This window comes from Chiloscyllium plagiosum, unplaced genomic scaffold (assembly GCF_037043375.1).
Source record: "Chiloscyllium plagiosum isolate Xiang-an unplaced genomic scaffold, Cpla_swu_hap1 HiC_scaffold_35, whole genome shotgun sequence".
NCBI lineage: Eukaryota > Metazoa > Chordata > Chondrichthyes > Orectolobiformes > Hemiscylliidae > Chiloscyllium > Chiloscyllium plagiosum.
Genome location: NW_028270173.1, coordinates 17,272,400 through 17,296,935, shown reverse-complemented (window position 1 = coordinate 17,296,935; position 24,536 = coordinate 17,272,400). Strand labels below are relative to the sequence as shown.

The 24,536-nt window shown below is 43.2% G+C and overlaps 1 protein-coding gene across 2 annotated transcripts; it reads left to right on the top strand.

Annotated features, from left to right (window-relative positions):
• Positions 1–1,094: 1,094 nt before the first annotated feature.
• LOC122541178 (uncharacterized) lies at positions 1,095–22,551 on the top strand. 2 transcript variants are annotated; one of them, XM_087978857.1, is made up of 8 exons: positions 1,095–1,232; positions 2,425–2,495; positions 7,478–7,813; positions 16,973–17,095; positions 17,303–17,321; positions 17,412–17,455; positions 19,836–19,852; positions 22,223–22,551. In XM_087978857.1, the coding sequence occupies exons 2-8, from the start codon at positions 2,438–2,440 to the stop codon at positions 22,394–22,396; spliced, it is 771 nt and encodes a 256-aa protein (XP_087834983.1). In that variant the 5' UTR covers positions 1,095–1,232; positions 2,425–2,437; the 3' UTR covers positions 22,397–22,551. The 2 variants fall into 2 exon arrangements, with proteins under 2 accessions (XP_087834983.1, XP_043533739.2); XM_043677804.2 differs by having other exon boundaries at positions 1,122–1,232; positions 2,396–2,495.
• Positions 22,552–24,536: the final 1,985 nt, after the last annotated feature.

The window sequence follows — 24,536 nt, the reverse complement described above, 5'->3', positions numbered from 1 at the left end:
CCTGAGCACTAGTGCACTGCCTTTACAATTGTACCCAACATTTGAAGAGAGTGAATCTGGTTGTGAAAGAATATGTTCCCAAGTTGACTTGCTCTTTACGGGTTGACACTTCTCCTCTATTTTGAACAACTAATATTGAAAACCCGCACACAGGTTTCAATATCTCTGTGCAGCGGAACTGGTTAAAGACCACATTTTGTTTTGACATGGCTAAGCAAAACAGGATCCTCATAAACACCAATAAAGGGGGGCTAAACCCATCTCAGTGACGTGACAGCAACACATCGTTGACACGATGAACAAGTTAGCGACTCATGTCGAGCAGTTGTACCTTTACACCTGAGATCGCAATCCCACCTGTTCTATCTGGCTGACGAAGTTGATGGGAAATGTCTATTTTAACCTAAACTGTTGCCAATACTTCGCTACTGAAATGTTTTAACTAAATTGATATTTATATTGATTCCCAGCAACCCATTTTTCCTGATTCTTATACCATGATCTCTCTCTTTCTCTCTCTCCGTCACAAATTTCCCACTCTTGTGCACCCTGAACTCAATGTTTGGCATTCAACTCGTTCTCCCCCAGATTATTGCTGTTGAAAACAAGTTTCTACCAAATACCTTGGGAACTGACAGTTATGGCTTTTTCTCTTGTTCTGTTGCCTCTGCCTTCCCTTCATCCCGAACTACAGCTTTGAAAATACCAATTCTCCAAATCGTTAAATTTCGCCTAATTTTCTCTAATATTTCAACCCTTGCAAGTGCTCCACATTGTTTACCCAAGATCCCTTGCAAACGTTGCTGACTCGCCATACTTTGTAAGATCAAATCGCAAAGGCTGTATTCAGTTGACTTGAATGTACTGTCAACGCCAACCTCACTTTACAAACCTACAAATACCACGCTTTTGCGGTTCTGGTGTATTTTGGGGGGGGGGTGTGGGGATCGGTTAACTCGATAGACTAAACGTTGGTTTGCAATGTACAATTACACCGTGAGTTCAGTTCCCTTACCGGCTCAATTTACCATGAAGATTCCACTTTTTCATCCTCACCCCTGACGTGAGGCGTGGTGACGATCTCTCTCTCTCTCTCTCTCTCTCAGAGATCTTGACTTTGACTTTGCGTTTTGTTTTTAAATGCTTTTAAGGTTTATTTTCAATACCTCCCTTCTGATTTTCACTTCTCTCCTTCCACGCCGGCACTCAGAAACAATCTAGGTTCACCGAAGGTAAGCTTTTGTGCAGAGCATATAGGAGGCCAACTTTTCATCTAGGTTCGTATTAATCTTATCAATCGGAACAATCTGAAGATTCTAGGTGAGGTAAAAGGTAAATAGAGAATTGGTGGTGCTTTAACCTGAGGGCCACCACAACACAGGCGGAGGGTGTGGGTGGACAGGGAGTTTGATACCGTTCTCCTGGGAGGAGGAGAGAGAAGCATTGATTGAAGTGTTTAAAATGATGACACGTTAGACCGAGTAAATAGGGAGAAAATGTTCCCACTCTTTGAAAAATGGAGAGCAAGAAAGAAAAACTTTTAAAAAAGTAAAAGTGGAGGAAATAAAAGCATTATAAAGAAATCAATTTTCATGCAGCGAGTAGTTAGGGTCTATCTGAGAGTGTAATAGAGTGCGCTTGGAGCAAAGAGACCTGATTGAGCTGGAGTTATTTTAATCAATCTGTTTAAAGTTATGATAACAAACCTCTGGAGCAGCTGGGACTTGAACCCCGGTCTCCTAGTTCGGAGGGAGGGACACTACCATGAAAAATCTTCATGATTGACAGTCACTCATCGTGACCTCAGCCAGGTTGAATTGAAGTGAACCCACACTGTTAGCATCGCAAACCCCGGCGTCCAAGCAAACTGAGCTCACCAATCCCCTCAATGGAGTCAATACCTATTGGAATGCATAAACAGTAAAGATTAGATTCCCTACAGTGCGGAGACAGTTCCTTCTGCCCAACAAGTCCACACCGACCCTACGAAGAGTAACCCACCCACACCCAATTCCATCTGACTAATGCACCTAACGCTATGGGCAATTTTGTATGACCAATTCACCTGACCTGCACATTTTTGGACTGCGGGAGGAAACCCACGCAGACACGGGGAGAATGTGCAAACTCCACACAGACAGTCACCCGAGGCTGGAATCGATCCCGGGGCCCTGGAGCTATGAGGCAGCAGTGCTAACCACTGAACCACGAACATTAACTTTGGCTATTTTTATTAACGCTCTCAGAGTATTCGGTGATGCCTGTGTGATAATCAAATCCTATTCCGTCCTCATTGTTTATCGCTCGGATCACATTGGGAGGATGAATACATCTGGTCTGTTTGGGGTTAAACCAACGCCGCGTCAGCATTACATGTCACTCCGTTTTCCTGTAGATTACATGCGAGTTCTTATTACCGTGCAGAGCAAGAAACAAGATGCAAACCGTTCAAAGATGGATGTTCCTGAATGTCATGACCGTTTTCCTGCAGACAGGTGAGTCTCTGCCCTGCTATTACCGCGTATGTACATGTGGGGCTTTAACACGGACGAAAGGACAAACTAAAAGCGAAAGAATGAACGTAGTGAATGCTGTGAATCAGAGACCAAAAAAAAACCCCACAGAAATTGCTGGAAAAGCTCCGCAGGTCTGGCAGCATCTGTGGAGAGAAATCAGAGTTAACTTTTCGGGCCCAGTTCTGAGGTAGGGTCATTCGACCCGAACCCGCTAACTCTGATTTCTCTCCGCAGATGCTGCCAGACCTGCTGAGCTTTTCCAGCAATTTCTGTTTTTGTTTCTGAAGGGACAATCTGGTACCTTCGAGGAGAGTTGCTTCTTATTAAGCAGCTCTAAGCCATCGAGGGTGACTCCCTTCCACTCCAGTGTTGTGAGCCCTGAGGTGACTAAACTGTCCAATATTAGAGCAAACAAAAAAAACTGAAGTTGCTGGAAAAGCTCAGCAGGCCTGATCGCATCTGTCAGAGTTTTGAGGAAGGGTCTCCGGACCCGACACGCTGATTTCTCTCCACAAATGCTGCCAGACCTGCTGAGGTTTTCCGGCAACTTCTGCTTTTGTTTCTGTTTTACAGCATCCACTGTTCTTTCGGTTTTTGTCCAATACTGGACCCTCCCACTTTTGTGGTGTTTGCTGAACCAAGTTAACGGTTAATCAAGTCACAGTGTGTGTAGGAGAGAAAATGTTTTGATTAATACTGTGGAGTAATGTAGATTGGTACATTTTGGTGAGAAGAGGGTTGAGAGGCATCATTAAGTGAAGTCTATCAAGACGGTGCACATGTGCATGAGTCATTAAAGGTGGCAAGACAGTTTGAGTGTGGCTAGCGCAGCAAACAGTATCCGAGTCCTTTTTAATGCATGAAGGGCAATTGTAAAGAAGTTATGTAGAAGGTGGACAAGACACTGGTTCAGCCTCAGCTGGAGTATTATAAGTTAGGAAGGACGTGAAAACCTTGGAGAAAGTGCAGAAGTATACAAAACAGTTCCAGGGATGAGGAATTTCAGTTACGAAGGTAGATTGGAGAAGCCAGAACTGTCCTCCTTGGAGAAGGAAAGGCAGAGGGAAGAATTGATTGACGTGTTTAAACTCTGAGACGTTGGGAAGAGTAACTAGGGAGAAAGTGTTCCCACTCGTGGAAAGGTGGAGAATAAGAACGCAAGAGTTAAAGCAATTAGTAAAAGAAGCAAAAGTATTATGAAGAAAGGAATTTTCCTGCGGTGAGTAGTTAGGCTATAAAGTAAACTGCCTGAGAATGTAATGGAGTACAGTTGGAGCAGAGACGGGACTTGATTGAGTTGTTTTAATCAACCTGTTTAAAAATACTATTACACACTTCTGGAGCAGGTGCGACTTGAACCTGGGTCTCCTGGCTCAAAGGACGGGACTACCGTGCCACTGAAGTTTCTCCTGATGTGTTATAAAAGAGTATAAGGGTGGTGAGAGGGTGTAGGAGTAGCAGTTATTAACCCCTTAGGTTAACGGTGAATAACCAGGGGACGTTATTTATGGTGAAGGATGTGACGTTTCGAAGGGATTTGAAGAAACCCAGAGGGTGGCGGGAATTTGAAATGCATTTCTTTGGAGGCTAGCTGTGGCAGGAAACCACGTAACCTTTAAAATGCATTTGTTTGAGCAATGGAAATACCATAACATTCAAGGTTGTGGGCCAAGTACTGGAACATGGGATTACTATAGATTTAGAAATGTGTTTGTCGAGTACAGCGTTAATGGGGCGAAGAGCCTCTTCTTTACTGCGTGATTCTATGATTCCAGAGAAATTTACCAGCGGAGTTAGACTGCTCTCTGAAAGGGAACAACGGGCATGCTTATGGGGGAAGGCAGAAAATAGAACACGGAGCTGGAAATATGGGGAGCTGGTGCAGAAGTGATTCCGGATGCAGAAGGAGGCCGTTCGGCCCTACATTGTATCTGCACCATCTGTCCTATGAGCCTCGTCACTTTGAGCCTTCCCCCTTAATCATGTGCATAGTTGCCATTTAAATAAATATCTATTGATCTATCAAATGCCTTAATTAAACCTGCCATCATCACACTTCCAGACTCAAACACTCATTCTGTGAAAAAACTTCTTTTCTCTGTCACGGTTCTGGAACTGTTTTTGTAGATGTGTTCCGCAATCCTTCCAATGCATTCTCATCCTTCCCATAGTTTGGTGCCCAAAACTGTATACAATACCTCAACTGAGGCTTAAAAATGCATACATCCATGACGGGCCAAACTTTCATACAGAGTTACAATTCTATTATGAACAGTTTTATCATAAACCGAAACAGTGTGGATTGAGGTCATTTGGCCCACGGTTCCTCCTGTGGCTCTTTGAAAGAGTTATTAGATTCCCTACAGTGTGGAAACAGGCCCTTCGGCCCAACAAGTCCACACCGACCCACCGAAGAGCAACCCACCCAGACCCATTCCCCTCTGACTTGCACTATGGGCAATTTAGCATGGTCAATTCACCTAACCTGCAGTTCTTTGGGAGGAAACCGGAGCAAACCCACGCAGACAGGGGGAGAATGAGCAAACACCACACAGACAGTTGCCCAAGGCGGGAATTAAACCTGGGTTCCTGGCGCTGTGAGGCAACAGTGCTAACCATTGAGCCACCGTGCCACCCTGCTGCTGTTTTCCTATGTTCATTTAACTGATTTCTTTTGCAAGTTTTTAGCTAATTATTTTGTGTATTCCTATTGCTAATTGGTTTCCAATATGCTTTTAACTGGTGAATTCCAGGTTTCATATGTTATATATATTAACCATTCTCATTTTAGAAAATTCTGAGGATAGCCACGAAAGATTAATTTCAGTAGTTCTGGAAATAACCAAACCCTTGGACTCCTAACAGAATTTTTAAAATGCAAATACAAAAAATACTGTGGAGATCTGAAATTGAAAATAACACAAATTGCTGGAAATATTCAACAGCTCTTGTGACATGATCTGGGAAATAATCAGACTTCAGCATGAAACCTAATTTGGGAGATCATATCCCTCATTTTTGTAGTTGATTAACATTGTGGTTTCTCACTGAAACATGTTGCCATGTATCTGCAGATATTATTTCGAACAACAATCATTTTTTTTTACACAAATGAAAAATAAAAGACACAGCTAGCTAGGAAGATTTCAATTCTAACACTAAAACAAAGATTCAATCTGTTTTCCAAAGTAATTGCTGCACAGACTCAGTCCCAGAGATACAGCGTTCCTATCTCAGATTTTCAAAATCTTACTTAATTCACAGCAAATGGGGAAATGTGAATTTGCCGATTTTGGCAGGAAGAATAAAAAAGTAGCATACTATTTAAATGGGAAGGGTTTGCAAAACTCAAAGGCTCAAAGTGATCTTGGCACCCGATACATGAATCACCAAGAGCTAGTTTGCACATACAGCGAGTAATTAGCAAGACGTTTGGAATTTTTTTCTCTGGAGGGGAATGAAATATAAGAGTTAGGAAATCTGACTATGGAGGTTATGGATGAGGTCACATCTGGCACATTATGTACAATTTCCATCTTGGGCTGTGGGCATCACTGGCAAGCTTGGCATTTGTTCAAGATTTGTGCTTGTTGCCAAACCCAAATTAACTTTACTAGGCTATTTCAGAGAGCACATCCAGCCCCACCCACCGCCTCCTATTTATCTCTCCACCCTCGAGGCTTCCAGCCACATTCCTGATGAAGGGCTTTTGTCTGAACTTCGATTTTCCTGCTCCTTACCTGACCTGCTGTGCTTTTCTAGCGCCACATTCTTGACTCCATTTCAGAAGGCAGTTTAGAGTCAACAGAATTGCTTTGGATCTGAAGTCAGACTTCCCTCCCCAAAACATATTAGTTTTACAAACATTTCAGATACTTCAACAGTCACCGTTATTCAAAAGAATTAATAATCTTTGGATTGCTTTTATTAATAATGTGTTGAACCCATGTTCCAGGAGCATTACCTTGCACCTTTGGATTACTAATCCAGTATTTATTTTTAAATGTAGCCTATTATCCTAATGTTATGGCACATATCTAGAGTTGGTGAGACTTGACCCTGGTCTCTCAGTTTTGGGGAAAATAGAGTACCACTGCACCACAAGAGGCCCCAATCCAGTGAGCTTTACATTTAAGTGAAAAGTCTCTCAACCTTCTAATTAATTGATACTTCACACTCAAATACATAGGGGCACTGTTTATTCTTTATTGGCATGTGAGCATCATTGGCACAACTGACATTTATTTCTGAATCTGAATAACACTAGAGAGACTGATGATTGGACATCATTTTTAATAACTAGTGCTGTTTAGAACAGAGTTCCAGAATTTTGACCTATTAACAGTAAGGAACAGTGATATAGTGCCAAGTCTGAAAGATGTTTCTCTTGGAAGGGAACACGTGGTTTTCCTATGCCTCTGCAGCCATTATCCTCCTATCTGATAGAGATCACAGGTTGGAATTTGATGTAAAAGGAGACTTAGCGAGTGCAATTTGTCGATGGTTATTTCTGCTGCCACTTTGCAATGTCACAGAGAGCTTGAATATTGAAGCTTGGATGGGGTGCCAAACTATCTATCTGCTTTGACTGGGATGATGTCTGTTTCCTGAAATGTTGAAACTGTAACTGTTTGAGCAGACCTCTCAAACAGTATCGCAGACCTCTCCTGTATCCCACATATTAGAGGAAGGCTTTGGGGAATCTAGAAGTTAAGTTGTTGTTTCAAACAGATGTGAATGTCGGGAATTCTCCACCTCAGAGAGGAGTGGATGCTGAGCCATTGAATATGAAAGAAATTGATCAAATTTTGGATTCCTTAGGATTGAATTTCTTGAGAATTATTCTGGAGGTGTTCTTGAGGTAGAAAATCATCCATTATTTTAGTTATTGGTGGAGCAAGCTCCAAGTTGTGACTGCTATTGATCATGTGTCCTTATGAAATTGCTCCATTGTAATCCAGACAACGTGCTGATGAGAGAAGTCAAAGTGGTGCAGTCTCCAAATGTTCATGTGACAGAAGGTGAATCTGTGCAGCTGAACTGCACCTTTGATGTACTGAACACTGTTGGACGAATTGTTTGGAGGCGTGCCATTGAAAACATGGAAATTTCGAACAGTAATCCTTTCTATAAGAGACGGCTGGAGAAGTCGGGGGCTGAGTTATTTGTCCAGGGCAAGGCTTTCATTAAACTCAACAGAGTATTGAAATTGGACTCGGATTTTTACTACTGTGAGGTGGAATTCCCGGCAATTGGGAGACGCAACGGGACCGCAACACAACTTGTTGTAACTGACAGTAAGTAAACAGACAAGGGTTGATTTTAAGTGATTTTTTTCCCAATATCCTTGCATTTTCATAGCTTATATTCAAGCTCTTCCCCTAATTGCATGCGGGCATCATCAATTATATTCGTGGATTTTGATCAGTTTTGGCAATTTGTTTGCAGGGACAAAAGTAAATCCAATAAGAACCGTATCTACTTTGTGGATAATTAATAGCTCATCCTGTTGTCCTTGCTCTAACTGATACGATGGGTATCCATTCCCCTACTGTGCTCATTCATCCGTGCTGACTCCTCAGCTGCACAACTTGTGACATAGAACTAGGACTAAAGAACGGGACAGCATGAGAACAAGTCCTTCAACCCATCAACCCTTGATTTGACACATAACAATGTACTAAACTGAAAACCTTTTACCTTAATGTGGTCCACTTCCCTGTATTCCTTGCTTATTCAAGTATCTGTCAAGATACCTTTTAAACATCACAGTTGTACCTGCTTCTACCACGTCCTCTGTCAACGTCCAGGCACTTATCACCCTCTGTGTAAAAGAAATACTTGCCTCTCACATCTCCTTTCTACTCTCCTCCTTCTACCATCAACCTATGCCCTTCAGTAATTGACATTTCTATCCTCTTTCATTGCAACATTCAGGGTCCTGCCTTCAGCTCCCCAAGCTCTGGAAACTGCTCTCTAAACTTTTCCCTCCATCTAGACCCCATTCACCCTCTTAATGCCCCAGGTCTTTACCATTGTATCTTGCATGAAGTGTTTTATGAGATTGTTGATGCATTGGTTTTAATTTTCCAGAATTTCTAATATTCCAGATAGATTCAACTGGATAGAACAGGGAAAATATAACTCATTTAATCAAAGAGAGAGACAGAGAGAGAGAGAGAGACAGAAAACATGAACTACAGGTCAGTTAGTTAACATGTGTCACAGGAAAGATGGTAAAAGCTATCACTAAATATATTATAGCAGTACATTTTGAAAAACACAAAGTAATCAGGCAGAGTTAACATGATTTTGTGAAAAAGAAACCATTTCTCACCAACTTATTCTGTTATTCGTGTTGTCAATAAAAGGGAACTGATGGATTTTTAATGCTTATCTTTACAGAAGGCATTTCAGAAGGCAACACATCAAAGATTATCGTGGAAATGAAAAGTATAGTGACATGGATAGCAGTTTGGCTAGCTAACAGGAAAGAGTAGGCATAAATGGGTCACTTTTCAAAAGTGTGCACCAGGGGTTAGTGCTGTGTTCTCATATTTTTATAAATTATCCAAATGACTTGGACAAAGGGACTGAAGCTATCTTAACCAAATTTGTTGAAAACGCAAAACTAGGTCAGAGAATAAGTCATGAAGAGGACACAAAGGAGGTTACAAAGTGATGTAGAGAGCTTAAGAAATTGGACAAAAATATGAAGGATGGATTATAATGTGGAAAAAAATATGAAATTGTTCATTTTGGCAGCAAGAACATTGGAGAAGCGCATCATCCAAATTGAGAATTTACAGAGTTTTGAGATGCGTTGGGATCTGGATGTCTGATATATGACTCACAATATGTTAGTTTGTGAGGAAAGCAAGTAATAGGAAAGTTAATAGTATATTGTTATGTATTGCTAAGGGAATCTAATGCTTAAGTAGGAAAACAATGTTTCTGTTATCCATGATACAGCTGGAATTACGTGTCCTTTTTAAAGAAAGGGTATAAATATTTTGGACACTGTTCAGAGAAGATTTGCTTGACTAATACCTGTAATAGGCAAACGTGAGGACTGCAGATGCTGGAAACCAGAGTTTAGATCAGAGTGGTGCTGGAAAAGCACAGCAGGTCAGGCAGCATGCGGGAGCAGGAAAATCGATGTTTCAGGCAAAAGCCCTTCATCAGGAATAGAGGCAGCAAGCCTCCAGGGTGGAGAGGTAAATGGGGGTGGGGGGAAGCTGGGAAGAAGGTAGCAAAGAGTACAATAGGTGAATGGGGGTGGGGATGGAGGTGATAGGTCAGAGAGGAGGGTGGGCTAAGGTAGCAAAGAATATAATGGGTGAATGGGGGTGGGGATAGAGGTGATAGGTCAGGGGGAGGTTGGGGGAAGGTAGCAAAGAGTACAATAGGTGAATGGGGGTGGGGATGGTGGTGATAGGTCAGAGAGGGGAGTGAAGCAGATAGGTGGGAAGGGAGGTTGACGTGTAGCACAGGTCATGAGGACAGTGCTGAGCTGGAAGGTTGGAACTGAGGTAAGGTGGGGGGAGGGGAAATGAGGAAACTGATGAAGTCCTCATTGATGCCCTGGGGTTGAAGTGTTCTGAGGCAGAAGATGAGGCGTTCTTCCTCCAGGCGTTGGGTGGTGAGGGAGCGGCAGTGGAGGAGGCCTAGGACCTGCATGTCCTCGGCAGAGTGGGAGGGGGAGTTGAAATGTTGGGCCACAGGGCGGTGGGGATGATTGATGTGGGTGTCCCAGAGATGTTCCCTAAAGTGCTCTGTGAGGAGATGCCCGGTCTCCCCAGTGTAGAGGAGACCGCATCGAGAACAACGGATACAACAAATGACATTGGTGAATGTGCAGGTGAAATTTTAATGGATGTGGAAAGCTCCTTTGGGGCCTTGGATGGTGGTGAGGGAGGAGGTGTGGGCGCAGGTATGGTTAATGCGAAGGTTGGTAGGATGGATAGTGAGGACTGGGGGGTTCTGTCCTTGTTACGGTTGGAGGGGTGGGGTTTGAGGGCAGAGGTGCGAGATGTGGATGAGATGCGTTGAAGTGCATCTTCAACCACGTGAGAAAGGAAATTGCGATCTCTAAAGAAGGAGCCATTTGGTGTGTTCTGTAGTGGAATTGGTCCTCCTGGGTGGAGGCGGAGGAATTGGGAATACGGGATGGCATTTTTGCAGGAGGTAGGGTGGGAAGAGGTGTACTCCAGGTAGCTGTGGGAGTCGGTGTGTTTGTAAAAAATGTCAGTATCAAGTCGGTCATCATTAATGGAGATGGAGAGGTCCAGGAAGGGGAGGGAGGTTGTCAGATATGGTCCAGGTGAATTTAAGGTTGGGGTGGAATATGTTGGTGAACGTGATGAACTGATCAACCTCCTCGTGGGAGCACAAGGTGGCTGAACTGCTCAAACTCCTCGCAGGAGCATGAGGTGGCCCTCCACCTCCTCCAAGACTTCAGTTTCCCTGGCCCCCAATGCCACATCTTCACTATGGATATCCAGTCCCTCTACACATCCACCGCCATGACCAGGGCCTCCAAGCCCTCCATTTCTTCCTCTCCCGACATCCCCAAGAGTACCCTTCCACTGACACTCTCATTCGTTTGGCTGAACTGGTCCTCACCCTTAACAATTTCTCCTTCAAATCCTCCCACTTCCTCCAGACCAAAGGCATAGCCATGGGCACCCGCATGGGCCCCAGCTATGCCTGTCTCTTTGTCGGCTATGTAGAACAGTCCATCTTCCATAGCTACACCGGCATCACTCCTAACCTCTTCCTCTGCTACATTGATGACTGTATCGGTGCCACCTTGTGCTCCCGCAAGGAGGTTGAGCAATTCATCAACTTCACCACCACATTCCACCCTGACCTTAACTTCACCTGGACCATCTCTGACATCTCCCTCCTCTTCCTGGACCTCTCCAACTCCATTAATGATGACTGACTTGACACAGACATTTTTTACAAACTCACCGACTCCCACAGCTACCTGGATTACACCTCTTCCCATCCTACCTCCTGCAAAAATGCCATCCCATATTCCCAATTCATCCGCCTCCTCCGTATCTGCTCCCAGGAGGATCAGTCCCAACATAGAACACACCAGATGACTTCCTTCTTTAGAGATCACAATTTCCCATCTCACATGGTTGAAGATGCCCTCCAACGCATCTCATCCACATCTCGCACCTCTGCCCTCAAACCCCACCCCTCCAACCGTAACAAGGGCAGAACCCCCCCAGTCCTCACCTTCCACCCTACCAACCTTCACATTAACCATATCATCCGCCGAAATTTCCACCACCTCCAAACAGACCCCACCACCAGAGAAATATTTCCCTCCCCATCTCTCTCCACTTTCCGCAAAGACCGTTTCCTCCGTGACTACCTGGTCAGGTCCATGCCCCCCAACATACCACCCTCCCATCCTGGCACCCTCCCCTGCTACCGCAAGAATTGCAAAACCAGCGCCCACACCTCCCCCCCTCACGTCCATCCAAGGCCCCAAAGGAGCCTTCCACATCCATCAAAGTTTCACATGCATACCCATCAATGTATACGTTGTATACGTTGCTCCCGATGCGGTCTCCTCTACACTGGTGAGACTGGACGTCTCCTCGCAGAGCGCTTCAGGGAACATCTCTGGGACACCTGCACCAATCAACCCCACTGCTCCGTAGCCCAACAGTTCAACTTCCCCTCCCACTCTGCTGAGGACATGCAGGTCCTAGGCCTCCTCCACCACCGCTCCCTCACCACCCGATGCATGGAGGAAGAACGCCTCATCTTCCGCCTCAGAACACTTCAACCCCAGTGCATCAATGTGGACTTCACCAGTTTCCTCATTTCCCCTCCCCCCACCTTACCTCAGTTCCAACCTTCCACTCAGCACTGCTCTCATGACCTGTGCAAACTGCCAATCTCCCTTCCCACCTATCCGTTCTACCCTCCTCTCTGACCTATCACCTCCATCCCCACCCCCATTCACCTATTGTACTCTTTGCTACCTTCTCGCCAAGCCCCACCCACCCATGTGTATCTCTCCACCCTTGAGGCTTCCTGCCTCTTTTCCTGATGAAGGGCTTTTGCCCAAAACATTGATTGTCTTGCTCCTCGGATGCTGTCTGACCTGCTGTGCTTTTCCAGCATCACTCTGATCTAAACTCTAATACCTGTACCAGATGAGAAAATTATGAGGTAAGGCTATACTTACTGGTCTTGCATCCATTGGAAAAATAAGAGGCAAATTTATTGGAACATAGGTCTTTTTCCTAGGGTAGGGGAGTCCAAAACTAGAGAGCATAGCTTTAGATGAGGAGGAAAGATTTTAAAAAGGACCTGAAGGGAATTCTTTTCATGCAGAGGGTGATGTGCGTATGGAATGACCTGTGACAGGAATTGGTGGAGGTGGGTACAATTACATAATTTAAAAGGCCTTTGGATGGTAGATGAAGAGGAAAGGTTGAGAGGGATGTGTGTCAAATGGTGGCAAATGGGACATAGAACATAGAACATAGAACATTACAGCACAGTACAGGCCCTTCGGCCCTCAATGTTGTGTCGCCCTGTCATACTAATCTGAAGCCCATCCCACCTACACTATTCCATGTACGTCCATATGCCTGTTCAATGTCGACTTAAATGCACTTAAACTTGGCGAATCTACTACCGTTGCAGGCAAAGCATTCCATACCCTTACTACTCTTTGAGTAAAGAAACTATCTCTGACATCTGTCTTATACCTATCTCCCCTCACTTTAAAGTTGTGGCCCCTCGTGTTTGCTGTTCCCATACTTGGAAAAAGGCTCTCCCTGTCCACCCGATCTAACTCTCTGATTATCTTGTATGTCTCTACTAAGTCACCTCTCAACCTTCTTCTCTCTAACGAGAACAGCCTCAAGGCCCTCAGCCTTTCCTCGTAAGACATTCCTTCCATACCAGGCAACATCTCCTCTGCACCCTTTCCAAAGCCTCCACATCCTTCTTATAATGTGGTGACCAGAACTGTACACAATACTCCAAGTGTGGCCGTACCAGAGCTTTGTACAGCTGCAGCATAACCTCCTTGTTCTGGAACTCAATCCCTCTAGTAATAAAGGCCAAAACACTGTATGCCTTCTTAACAACCCTGTCAATCTGGGTGGCAACTTTCAGGGATCTGTATACATGGATACCGAGATCTCTCTGCTCATCTGCACTCCCAAGAATCTTACCATTAGCCCAGTAATTTGCATTCCAATTACTCCGTCCAAAGTGTATCACCTCACACTTGTCCATATTAAACTCAATTTGCCACCTCTTAGTCCAGCTCTGCATCCTACTACATCCTTCGTCACTATCCACAACTCCACTGACCTTAGTGTCGTCCACAAATTTACTAACCCACCCTTCTAAGACCTCATCCAAGTCATTTATAAAAATGACGATCAACAGTGGACCCAACACCATCCCTGGCGGTATGCCGCTAGTAACTGGACACCAAGATTAACATGCTCCATCAATTACAACCCTCTGTTTTCTTTCAGCAAGCCAATTACTGATCCAAACTGCTATGTCTCCCACAATCCCATTCCTCCACATTTTGTATAATAGCCTACTGTGGGGAACCTTATCGAACGCCTTGCTGAAATCCATATACACCACATCAACCGGTTTACTCTCATCTACCTGTTTGGTCACTTTTATCAAAAAACTCAATAAGATTCGTTAGGCATGACCTACCTTTCACAAAACCGTGCTGACTGTCCCTGATCAGATTATTCTTTTCTAGATGGTTATAAATCTTATCTCTTATAACCTTTTCCAACTCTTTACCAACAACTGAAATGAGACTCACTGGTCTGTATTTACCAGGTTGTCTCTACTACCTTTTTTGAACAAGGGAACCACATTTTCTATCCTCCAGTCCTCTGGCACTATTCCTGTAGACAATGATGATTTGAAGATCAATGCCAAAGGCTCAGCAATCTCTTCCCTTGCTTCCCACAGGATCCTAGGATAGATCCCATCCGGCCCAGGGGACTTGTCTATTTTCACACTCTGCAGTATTTCTAATACCACTTCCTTGTGAACCTCAATCTCTTCTCGTCTAGATGCAAGCATCTCTGTATCTTCCTCGCCAACATTTTCATTTTCTATAGTGAACACTGTTGAAAAATATTTATTTAGTGCTTCCCCTATCTCCTCTAACTCCACACACAACTTCCCACTATTATCCTTGATTGGCCCTAATTTAACTCTCATCATTCTTTTATTCCTGACATATCTATGGAAAGCTTTAGGGTTAACCCTGATCCTATCTGCCAACAACTTCTCATGTCTCCTCCTCGCTCTTCTGAGCTCTCTTTTTAGGTCGTTCCTGACTTCCTTGTAACCCTTGTAACCCTCAAGCACCCTAGCTGAGTTTTCAAGGTCTGATTGGAAACAAAAATAGAAATGGATGGGAAAGCTCAGCAGATCTTGTAGCATCTGTGGAGAGAAATCAGTGTTAACATTTTGAGTCCAGTGTCCTTCCCTCACAACTGGTCTGATTGGGATATCTGTTGTGGACAAGAAGGACTGAAGAGTCTGCTTCCATGTTGTGTGACTCTACATAGGATCCCGGAGGAGCTTTGACAGGGAATACATGGAAAGCGGGTCTGGAGAGGAGAATCATGAACTAGGCGTCACTGTTTTCAAGTTAAAGATTCACCCATTTATGAAAGTGAGGAGGAGAATTTGCTTCTTTTTAACAGTGGGACTTGAGTCTTTGGAACTTCTTCTCAGAAAGTGTCAAATCTGAGTCCTTGAATCATTTTAAGGCAGGAGTGGATATGCTATTGAAAAACAGCAGGGTGAAGGGTGAAAGGTTAACAGCAATAGTTTGAGATGTGGTGTAATCAAACCAGCCATAGCCTTATTGATTGGTGGAACAAGTTCAAATGGCTGAGTAGCCTACTGCTGCTCCTAATTTGAGTAATCCTCTGTCAATGCCTCATTCTATTTGACCAAGCTTTTGGTAACCCTTTTCTAATAACTCCTTCTAATGCCCTTCCTCAATTTTCTATGTTAATGCTACAATTAAGTGCCTTAGGACATACAAAATGCTATACAAATGCAAGATGTTCTTCTTGTTGGTAGAGTGCTGTAATGCAATAAAGCACTAAGTCCTCTCTCTCCACTCCCTATCTCTATGACTCCCAAGTGACTGATGTCCAAATTGAGCAATGACTTGCACTTTCCCACTGAATAAGGGAATGGGTATCATATGTAATCAAATACTGCAGCCTGGATTTCTACCGGGATTCAAGTGAGAAAATAGTTGTTTATAAATGTCACTGTGTTTTTAAATATATTTTGATTCAAGAACTTTACTAATAAATCTGACAGTGATCAGAAATGTTATCTCCACTCCAATCCATATCTCTAACTTTATAGTTTAATGTTAGTAATGACCTTGGCCCAAAGTTAGTTGCAATGAGTTACTTACCTGTTCAATTGCCTGGACAGTTTCAAAGCTGTACTGGGATGTTGCTCTCTGATACCTTCATGTGTCATGTTGTTGTTACAAGTCATCACCTCCAAAGACACATGCAACACGTGGAAAAGGGAGAGATGTTGCCTCTTGCATTCATCAAATGCAAGAATGACAAATTTCATATGATCGAAGTCCTGCTTGTGCTCACAGCTACACTACCAACCAATTTAAAACTATCAGATAAGTTTCTAACAGGCTCATTTACCTTTACTAAGTACCATATGCATTCACACACAGGGTCCTAAATTCTGATCAAAAAATGTTCAAGTTGCACCTTTTTTAGAATTGTCAGAGAGTTTGAAGAACCCACATTTCCCCCTTGCTTTCTGCATGGAAAATTTTCAACCAATCAGAGTTGATTGATAGATAATCAGCTCCTTTTTCTTCTGTGGTATAAATTATTGTGATAGCTTGAAATTTGGAAATCTTTCATTTGTCCTATTGAGTGCAAGATAAAACATTTTGGCAACCTTTCCTCTTTTTTTCAGCCATCTGCAAGTCCTCTCCTATGAGTGACTGTTCAGAAATTGAATAGTTTAATTGAGATCTTGTGGCTGGTCGACAATGGACTTTGAGGTGGGTTTGGGGAGCAAGAGTTTAAAATTTTACTCTAACCCACCAGTCAGGGATATAAGTTTCCACTTTGTTGAGTTACCGAACTTGAGGTGATTGCATTGATTGGGTGTTACTGGAAACTTTAGCTGTATTTAGTTTATTCCTTCAGGAATATTTAACAAGCTGTATTGAGTTCATAGACCCTGCAACATTTACTAGCATGCTGTTGTGAATTATCTCGAGAATGTCTAACTTGATTTTATTGGAATACTACATGCACACCATCATTCTCCCATTGCCTTTTCCAGAAATGCTTCAGATTGCTATGTAAATTTTTCAATCATGCATGGTGAAATGATACATCTTTGTTGTCCTTCATCAGAAAATAGAGCTGATCGTCCTCCATTGAACTTCGGTCAATTATTTTCACTGATGCTGGGACTCCTGGGATTATTCACCCTTGTGATCATTGTCTTACTCTCTCGACTATACTGTCAGCATAAAGGTATGGTGTAAATGCAGAAGCAGTTATGTGTTTTCATGCTATTTCTGATAACTATAATTGTACAGTTGTGGCAAGCTTGGTGCTGATTATTGTGAGTTACATTTATTTACATATGTATTTACAATAACATAAAAACTGTAATTAGCAGAGAGACATAAGAAAGAGTCTTAAATTTCCCTAATTTTATGAACTTTCCTTTTAATTTAGCTTTATCAAGGCTAAAAGAGTAAGTATGGAATGTTTCAGTTTTCACTGCAAATTTACAACATAGCAATATGCAGTCTGTAATTGTCTTCAACGTGATCTTGTCTTGCAGGTCACACATAGTCACACAGATGAAAGGAAATGACTGTGTACATGGTAATTTTTTATGTCCATTTCTTATACTCAGACAATTTTATGGTGAAATGTTGAACCTGCTGGTTTTTTTGGACTAATTTAACTTTGCTGCTATGTTGCACTTCATAGTGGTGCTTAAATATCTATTCTATAAATAGCTGTTTCACATGGGTGTGAAATTACTTATTAATAACCAGAACAGCCTGTAAAATTACAATCTCACCTCAAAGAAAACCCTTCATTGCCCTTGATCTAGGGCAATAAAATGAACTCTTGCCTCTGTCTCAGAATGTTCGGGTTGCAGGTCCTACTCCTTAAAGTGAAGGCAAAAACCTGAGGATGGCACTTCCCTTAATTCTGAACTGTTTAAGATACTGTCTTCCAAACACTATCTGAAACCAATGCCGAGTTGGCCTGCTCAGTTGGGCATAAAAGACACCATGATGATGCAGTTAGGGAGTTCTTGCTGATGTGCTGTCCAGATCTCTAGCTCAGCCATTTCCATGGTCACCTCATCCTCCATCGCTGAACTACAGCATGCAGACAAATGGTTGCACTCACTCCAGGCCAACATTAACACGGGAACAGGTACAGCAGCACGGCCCATACACTAAACATTCATAAGACAAAGTTACTCGACTAACCTGTCCCCGGTTATCAAAATGTGGCACTGGACAACATGGAGTAGTCTCCATAACTTGGGAGCTTACTGTCAACTAGGTTAGACATCGATAATGTTCAACAACATCTTCACTGTCTCAGCGCAGTGCTTGCTCACCTGAGAAAGACAGTGTTTGAAGACCAGTACCCCCATAACTGGCAACAAGCTTATTGTCTGCAGAGCAGTGGTGATACTTGCCCTCCTATATGGCTCAGAAATGTGGCCTACGCACAACAGGAATGTCAAAACCCAGGAGAGTTACAACCAAAACTGCCTCTGCAATATTGTGCAAATCCATTAAAAGGACTGGCAGACCATTTTTAAAAAATTCATTCATGGGGTGCGGGCACCACTGGCTAGGCCAGCATTTATTGCCCATTCTTAAGTTAAAAGTCAACCAACTTGCTGTGGGACTGGAGTCACATGTAGGTTCGAATGGCAGTTTCCTTCCCTAAAGGACCTTAGCAAACCAAATGGGTTTTTCCCAACAATCAACAATGGAATTATGGTCAACATTAGACTCTCCCTTCCAGATATTTATTGAATTCAAATTCCACTATCTGCTGTGGTGGGATTCGAACCCAGATCCCCAAAACATTACCTGGGTCCCAGGATTAACAGTCCGGCGATAGTAGTACCAGGCCATTGCTTCCCCGAATGTCAACATTTGTGTTGAGTTCCATATTTGCAGCATCGAAGCTTTGACAGGACCTGCTGGGCGGCCACACCATCTGTGAATCTGACATGAGGCTCCCGAAGAAGAATTCGACTTGGACCTTCAGTGTGACAACTGATCCTCAGGAAGGCAGAAGAAATGCTTCAAGGGCACCCTGAATGCCTCCCTGAAGAAGTGCAGAATCCCATTGGTACAGTGGAAAGTCATGCCCAAGACATAAGAAGTGGAAGGAGAGCATCTGGGAAGGATCCACATGCCTGAAGTCTCATCGCCGATGGCAAGCTGAGGTCAAGTGTCGACGGAGAAAGGAATCCTAACATTCCCCCCAACCAGCCTCTGTCCCACCTATGGCAGAGACTGGGTCATGCTGTGGACTCTTCAGTACCTGAGAGGGCATTTATAGCAGGAAGGCAGGTTTCCTTGACCATAAGGGACTGCCTAAGAAGAAGAAGAAAAAGCATAAGACGGGCCACTTCAGATCCATCTATCACAGTGCTGTATTTAGGAGTAACTGCATCAACTGTCCACTGTGTTCCCTACGCTAGGATGGTGACTACACTTCAAAGCAATGATGTCCTGGGAATCATGTTTTCACGTCAAGGGTGGCAAAAAACCCGAATGGAGAAATTGAAAATTCAAAATTGAATTGGACAGATTTTTCTTTGTCAAGTGTGGCCATGCAGGTAAGTCGACAGAGCAGCCATGGTCTAGCTGAATGGAGGAGCAGGATAAAGGGGCTGAATGGTCTCCTCCTATTCCATAGCCTTGGAAAAATTATGGGGTCGGTGATTCTCAATCTGTACCTGGACAGTGTGAAAGGAACGTTGTGCAGAGAATTCTGAACTGTCTGCTTAAATTCCATGCAAGAGGAATGTTCACTTGCATGAAGTATAATTGCAAGGTGAGCACTCTGAGAAATGTATCCAACCCCAGCGCCAGTATCCTCATGACAGGAATGAAGGAGGGTTTGAGGGGAGGAAGTGGAAAGTGTGCTCAGTTGTTTGAGGGCAAAGATAACTAATTTGCATTTTGTAACTGTGCATTCCTATCTGTTTCTATTCCAGAGGAAATTGAAGCTCAGGTAAGAACATTTTAAAATTGTTATTTTAAATAACGTTACAGACTTACTTACTAGGACCAGTTGAACAATTTCTTTGCCTCTGAGTGGCAAAGTCCTTGCCTTAATGCTTTTAGCTATCAAACAGGTGTATTTTAAATCCACAAATGTAATGTCATCAGAATTTATTGCTTGCGTCTTAGTGTCTTTAGTGTGAAGCCTCTTTAATTGACAGTAGTCAAAGTGATGCAAGTATGTCCAAAGGACTGTGGATGAGGCAACACTTGGATTTTGACCCAGTGATAGAGAAAGAATGGTGATATAACTGCATTATAGGACGGAGAGCAACTTGGAATGGGACTTGCGGTGGTAGTGTTCTCTTGTGTCTGCTGCCTTTTTTTTTTAAGTTGCCAGAGATTTGAAAGATACTGCTAACAGAAACTTGTGGCATCTGCAGTAATTTGCTCTGACATTGTGGTTATGGGAACTTGATGGGTTGCTGCAGTACACCTTATAACTGGTACACACAGCTGCCACTGTGCCTGTGATGAAAGGAATGAATGCCTAAGGTAGTGGATGGTGTGCCAATCAAGCAGGTTGCTTTGTATGGATGGTCAGCACTTTTTGAGCGTTGTTGGAGATTCCCTCATCTGGGAAAATGAGTGGTTTTCCATCACATTCCTGACCTGTGTCTTGCACACGGTGGACAGACTTTGGAGAGTCAGGAATGACCACAGAATACCCAGTCTCTGATGTGCTCTGGCAACCACAGCATTTATGTAGTTGGCACAGTTCAGTTTCTTGCCAATGACAGCTCCCCAGAATGTTGACTGCGGAGGATTCAGGGACGGGAACAGCACTGAATATGAAGGGAAGATGGATGTATCACCTTTTGTTAGTGATGGTCACTAACCAAAAACTGCGTGGTGTGAACACTGTTTGAATCTGAATGTTGTCCAGACCTTGTTGCATGTGGACGTGGAACACTTCAATATTTGAGGACCTTTGAATGGTACTTAGCATTGTGTAATCAAAACTTTTGCAGTGGGGAGGAACAGTGGGATTTTGGTGTACAGGTACATAGATCACTTAAAATTGCCACCCAGGTGGACAGGGTTGTTAAGAAAGCATATGGTGTTTTGCTTTCATTAACAGGGGGATTGCGTTTAAGAGCCGTGAGATCTTGTTGCAGCTCTCTAAAACTTTGGTTAGATCGGACTTGGAATACTGTGTCCAGTTCTGGTCGCCCTATTATAGGAAAGATGTGGATGCTTTGGAGAGGGTTCAGAAGAGGTTTACCAGGATGCTGCCTGGAATGGAGGGCTTATCTTACGAAGAGAGGTTGACTGAGCTCGGACATTTTACATTGGAAAAAAGAAGGAAGAGAGGGGACCTAATTGAGGCGTACAAGATAATGAGAGGCATAGATAGAGTTGATAGCCAGAGACTTTTTCCCAGGGCAGAAATTGTTAACACGAGGATCATAGTTTTAAGCTGTTTGGCGGAAAGTATAGAAGGGATGTCAGAGGCGGGTTCTTTACGCAGAGAGTTGTGAGAGCATGGAATGCGTTGCCAGCAGCAATTGTGGAAGCGAGGTCATTGAGGATATTTAAGAGACTGCTGGACATGCATATGGTCACAGAAATTTGAGGGTTCGTACATTAGGTTTACCTTCCATGAGGATCAATGGTTGGCACAACATCGTGGGCTGAAGGGCCTGTTCTGCGCTGTACTGTTCTATGTTCTATATTCTAACAGTGAACCTCCCTATTTCTGATCATATATTGGAAAATTGATCTGTAATACAGTAGCTTTGGTCCTGGACACTATGTCGAGGAGCTCAGGCAGCAGTTGCCATGGGTTAGAAGATAGTTGAAAACAACCACAAACTATAATTCCAACCAGTAATAAATTGCCCTCCTGAATAGCATGGGTTTCAGTTTTATGAGGCTCTTTAAGGTTTCTGTGAGTGTTTCTAAAGATTGACTGTGCCTGGAGGACTGTGCCTGGAGTGAAAAACACTCTTCAGTCTGCCTGAAACTTGTTGGTCTTCCAGAGCAAGGAGTTGACCTTGACCAAGTTTTGAAGACTGGCACATTCCAAGGTCCAGGGCTGCATGCTGAGGGATGCAATACAGCTTGGTGTAGCTGCTGCCAAAGCATCATGGGAAAGAATGCCACCTAAGGTGCTTCTTCTGAAGTTAAATAGGGTTGCATTCAGTTATCTGACCCTCCCAGTGCCTCAGATATATATAAATGGTATCTTGCATAAATAAGAAATACCCTAGGTTTTGTTTGACCTCCTTGCAAAGACTGTAGAGTGGCTATGTTTGTATATAAAGATTTTTTTGTGAATGAAGTCTACTTTTGAAAATTAATAAAACATTCTTCCTAGGAAACATCTACAGGTCCAAGGCACGAGACAGTTCTGCCATTCAAAAGCCAAATCTCCTGTGTACCTGTGTACAGCACAGTACAAGCACTGAGTGCTGGTACAGAAATCACCTCTTCAAATCAACATGTCTCTTATGGCCAAGCCATCTTTCATCAGGATTACAAAAGCTATTGAAAAAGCTGCACTGAAGTGAAAGGGCTCCACGAGGAATGACCGAAGTGGTAAAGCACATGACATGAAGTCAGTTTGTATCTAAGAAGTCTTCTCAGGTTCTCTAACACATCTCAGTCAGATCAGAAACTGATATTAAAGATTGCCCTTGATAAACATTCTCCTTTCATGTTTCTAGCGTTTGTTATGATGGTGATTTTGTTTTGTTAATGAACTTATGTTAAAACAATTGTGAAAATTGTTCTGTTTGAATATCTGCAAAAGTAGTGACGATTTTAAAGAATGGGCACTTTGGATTATGCTGGAACACTTGACTTACATTTGCTCTGGATGTAAGTTTGCTCACTGAGCTGGAAGGCTCATTTTCAGATGTTTCATCACCATACGAGGTAACATCATTAGTGAGCCTCTGGTGAAGCAATGGTGTTAGTGATCCATTTTCTATTTATGTGTTTAGGTTTCTGTGGGTGGGTGATGACATAACTGATTCTTTTTCTCAGAGGATGGTAGATGGGGTCCAAATCAATGTGTTTATTGATAGAGTTTCAGTTGGAATATCATGCTTCAAGGAATCCTCGTGCGTGTCTCTGTTTGGCTTGTCTTAGAATGGATGTGCTGTCCCAGTCAAAGTGGTGTCCTTCTTCGTCTTATGTAAGGATACTAGTGATAGTGGGTCATGTCCTTTTGTGGCAAGCTGATGCTCATGTATCTTGGTGGCTAGTTTTCTACCTGTGTGTCTGATGTAGTGTTTGTTACAGTCCTTGCAAGGTATTTTGCAAATTATATCTGTTTTGCTTGTTGTGTGTAGAGAGTCTTTTAAGTCCATTAGCTGCTGTTTTAGTGTGTTGATAGGTTTGTAGGCTACCATGATGCCAAGAGGTCTGAGTAATCTGGAAGTCATTTCCAAGGTGTCTGTGATGTAGGGCAAAGTGGCTAGGGTTTCTGGGCACATTGTGTCTGCTTGTTTGGGTTTGTTGCTGAGGAATCAGCAGACTGTGTTTATTGGCTACCTATTCTTCTGCTCTTCACAATTCCTTAGTGCTGCAGTTTGTGGTGGCTCATTGAAATAATGTCCTATTGCAGCTTTGTTTTTTGGTGTTGGGATGATTGCTTCTGTAGTTAAGTGTTTTGTCTATGTGTGTTGTTTTCCTGTAGAGACTGGTTTGAAGTTTCCCATTGCTCTATTGTGACATCTAGGAATGGCATTTTGTTGTGGTTCTCCTCCTCTTTTGTGAATTCTATGCCAGTGAAGGTATTATCGAGGGTATTGTAGGTTTCCTCTAATTGGATTTTTTTTGGTGATCCACGTAGCGGATCCAAGTTTGGGTTGGATGGTGGGGAGAGCTGTTTTTTCTCAATCTTTGCATGACTACCTCTGCTAGGAACCTAATGTTGGTGATCCCATTGGTGTTTCATTGATTTCTTTATGGGTCTTGTTATTGAATGTGAAGTGGGTGGTAAGGCACAGCTCCACTAGCTTGACAATGTTATTTTTGCTGATCAAGTTGGTGCTGGTTGGTGTTTGTGCCTTTGGTTCGTTGAGTAATGTAGTCAGTGTTTCTTTGGCCAGGTTGACATTAATGGATGTGGACAGAGCTGTTACATCAAAGGAGACCATTATTTCATCCTCTTCTATCTTGGTGTCTTTAATAATGTTCAGGAATTCTTGGTTGGAGTGAATGGAGTGGCGTGAGCCCTCTACTATGTGTTTTAGTCTTTTGTGGATGTCCTTGACTCGTCTGTATGCTGGTTCCGCTCCATTGGGCCAACTGTAAGCCAACACCGAGACCATTTGTGGAGGAATCGCACATCAGCTCCTGATCTCACATGGGATCAAAACTTAGACAATAATAGCTGCTTCTTCACTTCCCTGAAGGTTAAATTTTGGTTACAAGGCAATGTCCGAGGCTGAGTCTTTTGCAGTTGCATATGTAAGGGTGCCAAGATGGAGGCCATGGTACGTAAGAACTTTCCATAATAGTTCACCAATCGAAAAAAAGACCTCAGCTCCTAAGTACTTTTGACCACCCTCACTTCATCTTCCAAATGTTGTAAAATGGTTTTGTTCAGTCTGTAGTCTAGTAGGTCATTTAGGGGTGCCAGGAACAAACATGTTTCTTCTCAGGTGTACACTTGCCTTGGA

Coding starts and splice junctions, on each gene's coding strand:
- LOC122541178 (XM_087978857.1), top strand. CDS start 2,438: ATGCAAACCGTTCAAAGATGGATGTTCCTGAATGTCATGACCGTTTTC. Junction 2,496..7,477: donor GACCGTTTTCCTGCAGACAG/GTGAGTCTCTGC, acceptor ATTGTAATCCAG/ACAACGTGCTGATGAGAGAA. Junction 7,814..16,972: donor ACAACTTGTTGTAACTGACA/GTAAGTAAACAG, acceptor GTCCTTCATCAG/AAAATAGAGCTGATCGTCCT.